The sequence below is a fragment of the Populus euphratica genome, unplaced genomic scaffold (assembly GCF_000495115.2).
Source record: "Populus euphratica unplaced genomic scaffold, PopEup_1.0 scaffold921.1, whole genome shotgun sequence".
Taxonomy (NCBI): Eukaryota; Viridiplantae; Streptophyta; class Magnoliopsida; order Malpighiales; family Salicaceae; genus Populus; species Populus euphratica.
The window spans coordinates 41,696-49,144 of NW_011500777.1; the positions used below are offsets into that span (position 1 = coordinate 41,696).

At 28.8% G+C, this 7,449-nt stretch overlaps 2 protein-coding genes across 4 annotated transcripts in view; both read left to right on the plus strand.

Annotated features, from left to right (window-relative positions):
• Positions 1-996, plus strand: part of LOC105116350 (NAC domain-containing protein 86-like) — a 7,691-nt gene extending 6,695 nt beyond the window's left edge. The window contains exon 2 of the mRNA XM_011013671.1: positions 482-996. Within this exon, the coding sequence (XP_011011973.1) occupies positions 482-996 (515 nt within the window). The remainder of the gene's footprint in view (positions 1-481) is intronic.
• A 2,883-nt stretch (positions 997-3,879) lies between these two features.
• Positions 3,880-7,449, plus strand: part of LOC105116347 (TMV resistance protein N-like) — an 18,324-nt gene continuing 14,754 nt past the window's right edge. For 2 of the 3 annotated variants that reach the window (XM_011013664.1, XM_011013667.1), the window contains exons 1-2: positions 3,880-4,868; positions 5,742-5,747. In XM_011013664.1, the coding sequence (XP_011011966.1) occupies positions 3,952-4,868; positions 5,742-5,747 (923 nt within the window). In that variant the 5' untranslated portion in view covers positions 3,880-3,951. The remainder of the gene's footprint in view (positions 4,869-5,741; positions 5,748-7,449) is intronic. The other variant, XM_011013665.1, reaches the window with a different exon arrangement.

Below are 7,449 nucleotides of genomic sequence, written 5' to 3' on the forward strand. Positions count from 1 at the left end.
CAGTACAATCCCACGAAACCCGGTGTTTCTCTCAAATCTGCATTTTCTCACTCTCATAGTTGCACTCCCCACCCTTTCACCCTTTTGCTCTCACCACACTTTCACTACACTTATTACATTGCTCTCTCTTTATCTCTATTTATGGGAGAGCCTTGGCAACTTGGTTGAGGGTGGTTGAATGGTAGTTGGAAGTGGTTGATGGTGGTTGTTAAAGGAGAGGGTGGTTGAGAAAAATGTTGATAAAAATGTTATGTTGACAATTTGCTACATCCTTATCATTAGATTGTTTAAAAAAAAAAATAGTCAAGAAAGATTAGCTCTGCTACTGCGTCACTAGCTAAAGAAAGTGCATATTATTTGGGATTTGCTCCTCCCGAATCCCTACTTAATATAATAAATCATGTTGGAAGCATTCAAGGTTTTGAATTCAAATTAATGTCTGGTGGACTCCCACGATTATTGTTTTGGTGTTGATGAAAAGGTTTGGCCATTGAAATTAGGTTTGCCCCGACTGATGTGGAGCTTGTGCTTTACTACTTGAAGAGGAAGATATGTGAGAAACGTTTTGAGCTGGATATTATTCGCGATGTTGATGATTACAAGTGGGATTCTCAGGAGTTCCCTGAGCTATCCCCATTGGAGAGCGGCTGGCAATGGAACTTCTTCGGTCCAAGGGATAGGAGATATCACACTGGAGCAAGGTCAAATAGGAAAACCCGACAGGGGTGGTGGAAAGCTACAGGGAGAGATCGCAGTGTTGTGTACACTTCTCGAAAAGTCGGAGTTAAAAAGACCTTGGCTTTCTATAGAGGTCGTGCACCAAGAGGAGAGCGAACTGATTGGAAGATGCAGGAGTATACTTTGAGTGAAGAAGAACTCAGGGGACGGGCAAATGTGCAGGATTTTTATTCCCTTCACAAGCTTTGCAAAAAAGGTGAAATGGATTTCATGGAAATTGATCTCGGTCCACAGCCTAATATCTCCGAGACGGTGTGACGCGGGACACAAATCCCAGCTAAATTATTTTAATTGTAATAGTTATTTAATTGTTAATTTTCTTTAGGTTTTTTTAGTTTTATTTAATTAGGCATGTGGTTTCCTAGGAAATTAGTAATAATTCTAGAGTTTTTTTTTTATTCAATTTTTTTTGGACTTTCCAAAATCACCAATCGTCCTACTGCTCTCCCTAGTGAACTTGTATCACTTTCCCAAAGACATGCTCGTTTTGGTCACCCATCTTTAAAACTTGTGAATTGAATAATGTCTCGGCATCATCTGCTAGTCACAACCGAGCTCTCTCCTGCTGTTTATCATGCATACTAACTTGGTAAGAGTCATTGTCTTCTGTTATGAATTGTTCAATGGTAATGAGGGTATAAGATAAGTCTGACATAAATAATGAATGAGAGAGGTTTTTCATTAGAGGTAGTTGTCTTTGGTAAGTTAAATTTTAGAAAGAGGAGGGGGTAGAGGATTGTGGACGGGAGCAGAGGTTGTAGAATTAAAGGAAGATAAGACCAGTTTTGCTCTAACACCATAAAAGAGTTTCAACATTTCTGGAAATTGCTTTGATGTCTTTTGGATGCATGAAGTATTATTATTTATAGATTAGTTTGTGACATCTATGATCGGTACATGGAATACATTTTGAAATTTAAATTATGCGGCTGTGTACATTATCTTTGGTTTTAAAGGTCATCTTCTACAGATTTGAATGTGTTGTCATCTACATGATATTCGACTAGTTTGAAAGTTGATTGAGCAGATTGTTTCTATTGGACGTGTGCTTGATTTTTGGATGCATTTGTTGCTTTGCTTTCTGCAAAATTGGTTGTTAATTAAGTAGATGATTGTGACTTAATTGATGGTGTAAACCCTGGTAAAACAACAAATCAGTAACATTATCGAGTAATGGGAATAGGTCTGTAAAAGAAATAAGTAGTAAAAAAATACAAAATAAGTATATTTAAGATAAGAAAATGGTATTGAAAATTAAGTAAGCTAATCGATATGATTTGTATAAAAATTTAAATTTTTAATGAAAAATCACAAATTTATTATTTGATGTTATAGCATGTAACTTTTAATTTAGTTATCGGATTAAGTTAAAATTTTATATAGGGTTTTTTAAAATATTTTTTTAATTTAGATTAAAGTTTTAAAAATTTTAGATTTCAATAAAAATAAATTATAGATAAAAAAAATAACACAAATAAATATTTATAAATTTCTTTGATGATTAAATTAAAAACTTGTCCCAAACAAACATCTCTCCTTGTAAGCTGTTAGCAGTTCAAGAAAAAACAGAGGGAGTGTGCTGTCAACTGTGATTCTGATATGGTTTAATCCTCTAAGTTGAAAGCAAGCAAAAAAGCTGGTAAAGGATTCAGTTGAATGGAAGAATAAGCTCATGGGTTAAGAAAATGGGAATTTGATTTATATATATATTCTAGGCATCGGTTTTGAAATAATTTTTTTTTAATTTATCCTTTTTTATATATATAAATCTCTTATTTCAGTGCTGATATCAAAGTTCTCTTTTATGCATATTTTTATTATCATATATTTATTTAGAATTGATATTAAATTTAAACAATAAAAGCAACGTGTGTTCTGTTTTCGGAACCAACATTAAAATATTTAATTAAAAAAATATTAGTATAATTAACAGTAATAAAAAAAAATTAAACATATAATAAAGATAATTTTTTTATAAAAAAATGATGCCATAAAAATAACATGAGCTTTTCTTGAGTATAAAGTGTCCAGAGTCTTCGTCTATGATATCTTATGGGTAGAAATTGTCAGGAGATGAGTAACTGGGATTCATTAATGGATAGCGGTGTTAAGAATTTTCATTATTGGACGGAGAATCATTTTTATGAGTTTGCATTTGGTGTTCAAGCTATGGTGGCTCCATTATCCAAGAGGTTGGATTCAGTTTTGTTATATGGCCACTAGTATATTAAAAATTAAAAATAAGAATTAAAATAAAAAAATAAATTAGAGTATAACTAAATTTTTTCAATTAAAGGGTTAACTAAAAAGAAAAATAACTTGAACAAAAATAAAAATAAAAACATAATAAGGATAAAATTAAAAAAAATAACATACCATGAACTTGGATTGAATGATAAGATAAAAAGCCAATAAAACTTTTGTAAAGGAGTTAAGGAAAAAAATAAACAAAATCCAAATAATATGAACCAAATAAAAAAGAGAGGAATATATGACAAATCAAAATCGAAGGACTAAATTAAAAAGAAATAACACTTATACAAAAGGGAAACAAAAATATAAATTGAGGATCAAATTAAAAATATTGAAATAAAATAAACTTGCATTGAAGGTTGGAATTGGAAGAAAAAAAACTTTTATATAAGGTTCAACTAAAAAAACTAGAAATAAAAAGAATAAAAACTAAATTAAAAAGTATAATATATTACAAATTAGAATTGGATGAAATAAAACTTTCATTAAAGACTCAATGACAAGTATCGCAAGGTGCAAGTCAACGCAATGTCGTTTAGCAATGATGAAGGCTTTTTGTCATGCCTCTAATATGAAGTGTTATTATATAATAAAACATTAAATGCTATTAGAATCTCTTTACATAAGAATAAGATTTATAGACTATAATTACATAATAAAACATTCAGAATAGAGGTTAATAATTTTTATTTTTTGCTACATGTATAATTTACATTTTAAAGTATCTTTTTCTAGAATATTATTATTATTATTATTATTATTATTATTATTATTATATATTAAAAATACTTATTTAAACATTAGATTTCATCGTAAATATGTTCATGGCAAAAACAAATGAAAAAGAAAAAAAGAGCTGATTCAGAAAAACAAATTATCTCCAGGTCTTCTCTTAATCATACCCCAACCTCTCTGTATCTCTCTCCCTCTCCTTCTCTCCATCTAACATTTTGGTTTTTCATGGTACAGGGTTTGTGTAATCCAAGACCTGGATTTGGTATCGCTGTTCCAGGAAATGAAATTCCAGGCTGGTTTAACCATCAAAGTAAGGGGTCTTCAATTAGTGTGCAAGTGCCTGGTTGGAGCATGGGGTTTGTTGCTTGTGTTGCATTCAGTCCAAATGGTGAAAGTCCTTCTCTTTCTTGTCATTTCAAAGCCAATGGAAGAGAGAATTATCCTTTGCCGATGTGTATTAGTTGTAACTCTATCCAAGTTCTGTCAGATCATATTTGGCTATTCTATCTATCTTTTGATCATCTTAAAGAGCTTAAAGAATGGAAGCATGAATCCTTTAGCAACATTGAGTTGTCATTTCATTCTTTCCAGCCAGGAGTAAAGGTGAAGAATTGTGGTGTCTGTTTGTTATCTTCAGTATATATTACACCACGACTATCTTCTGCCCATTTTATTGTTACAAGAAAAGAAGCAGCTTCATCATATAAAGATTCTTTAGCTTTTTCTTCGTCGTACCATCAATGGAAGGCCAAAGTTTTCCCTGACATCAGAGTCTCAGATCGAGCCCTGAGATTCATTGGCCCAGTCAGGGAGGAAGCAGAGAAAGTAATGGCAATGAGATCAATACTCTTTGAGGCCATTGAAGAATCAGGGCTGTCAATTATTATATTTGCAAGAGATTGTGCTTCTTTACCTTGGTGCTTTGAAGAACTTGTCAAGATTGTCGGATTCATGGATGAGATGAGATCGGACACTGTGTTTCCAGTTTCTTGTGATGTCAAACAATCAAAGATAGATGATCAAACAGAGAGTTACACGATTGTCTTTGATAAGATTGGAAAAAATCTCAGGGAAAACGAGGAGAAGGTACAAAGATGGATGGATATTCTCAGTGTAGTTGAGATTTCATCTGGATCGAAAAGGTAATAATTACTTCTTCTTTTTTGTGTGTGTAGCTCGACTTATCAACCATTTCAAGTAAATGAAACTGGGAATGCAGAAATATCGACTTTCAGAACTTAATGTTAACAAATCTGTTTTTTTTTTTTTTTCATGGGAAAAACACCGTGCAAGGTTCAGTACACAATGGGGTTACAAGTTTTTTTTTTCAAGGTAGATTATGAATTTAAAAAAATTAATATTAAACTCAGTTGAATACTATAGACGATATTATTTATTTATTTATTAGATTTGTTATAAATTCAAAGGGAGTAAAATATTAAACCAGTTAAGTGTATAATCTACATCACAAGTATTTTTTTTAAAGGTTGAGTACAATTGTTTTTAAAAAAAATTCAACCCGGTTGAGGTTTTATTATAAAGATTGAGTTTTTTTATGGTGTTGTGTATTTTAAATTTTTAAATTTGTTTTTTTAAGTTAAATATAAATTTAAGAAAAAATAATTATTGAGCTTTATTGAATTCATGATCTGGGTCATATATTTAATTTTTTAAAGATTTAAGAAAAAAATATTGAACCCAGTTGAATTCACGAACTAAGTTACAGGTTTAACGAGTTAAGCCACAATAACTAGATAATTTTTTTTTAATGTTGTATTTTTTTATTGATATATTTTTTATATATCTTTTTTTAGATAATTTTCAATTTATTTTTTAATTAATATCACTTATTTGATATTTATTTTGTTTATTTAACCTTTTTTTAATATAAATTGTTTTTTGATAGTGTTGCATGCATTTGTATTTAAATGTTGAATATAAATTTAAGAGAAAACAGTATAGAGATTGGTTGAGTTCATGTTCTAGATTACATGTTAATTTCTTTTTTATTAAAGGTTGAATATGAATTTAAAAGAAAGATAATATTGAATCCGATTGAGTTTATGTTCTGAGTTATGAATTTAACAAGTTAAGCCACAACAACAAATAATTTTTTTATATTTTTTTTTATTGATATATATATATATATATTTTAAAATATATTTTAAATTTATATTTCAATTAATATTCCTCATTTGTGATTTTTTTTGTTTGTTTATTTATTTATTTTTGGATAGATATTATTTTATGGTATTGTTCATATTTAATTTTAAAAACAATTATTATGATTCGTTGGTAATTTTTTTTTATCTTTATGCATAAAAGATCTTTATTTTAAAAAATTAAAAAAATTATTTTCAAATAAAATAATATGTACAGCAACCTTGCATAATATATTTTTTATTTAATCAATTTAATACGTGTGTTTTTTTAATATCATTTGATTGAAAACAAAAATTAATTTTAATAAATAAATTCAAAAAATATAATTGGGTAAATGTTCCGCTTATTAACACATTTGAATTTTTTTAATTTAAATTTTATTTATTGTTAATATATTTTTATTATTATTAATTTATATAGTTATCAATTTATTTAATTATATGTATATATAAGTTTTTTAATTTACAGTTTAAATATTTTTTATGTATAAAATTATATCAAAAAAACATGCAAGCACAATTTTTTTATAAAAGAAAAAAAATATTTGATCCATAAAAGAGCGTCATCTTATTGTTTTCACAAACATCTTGCAACAAAAAACAAAAGGGTTAATGGGCTTGGGCCCTAACAAAATGCAGCAATTGAAGTGGCTTAATTTAGTAATCCCAACAACGCGTGACTCTTATATATATATATATATATATATGTTTTTTTAATTTATTTTTAGATTAATATCCTTTCTTTCTTTTTTATGTTGTTTAGAGATCCTCTTTGAAATGACGGTTAATTTGTAGTTATGCATTTAATTTTTGAGAAACTTTTTCTGATTTATTTATAATTTTTTTAATTTTCTGTATAGATAAATTTTATTCTTGAAAATAAAAATTTTTATTTTCAAATAATATTTCTAATATGTGCAACCTTGTTTATTATTATTATTATTTTTATTTTATTCAATTAAATTAATTTGATATTTATGGATTGCTTGGTACACCTATCCCACAACGGCTCCTCCGCAGCTTTCAAAAGATTAAAAAATTTAGTTGCCTCCGGATTTGGAATTTCCCCTGCTACCATAGGACTAGACACGTTATCATTATAGAATGCATCACCAACCCCCATTGCATCTATAACTAGATTTCTATATGGATTCTCTAGACAAACATCATTCATAACATGACTCATTCCAATTGATGAAGGTCCAGCCAATATTGGTTCCGTAACATAAGGCTCCCCATGTACTGTCCAATTTTCATAACAAGGTATAAAACCTTTTGTCAATAGATGTTTACAAACATCATCTTCCTTTAAAAACTTTTGATTTTTGCACCTCACACAAGGACATCTAATTTTTCCCCCAGATATATTTTTATCAATTGAAAATGCAAAATTGATAAATCTTCTAACACCGGTAATGTATTCAGGACGAAGGCGACCATCCATAAGACGACGATACATCCATGATCGATCATCCATGTTAATCTAATTAACAGGACAACACCAATAAGTATTTTTAGAAATAAGCATACTTCTTTAACTACTACTATTTAAACAATCCTT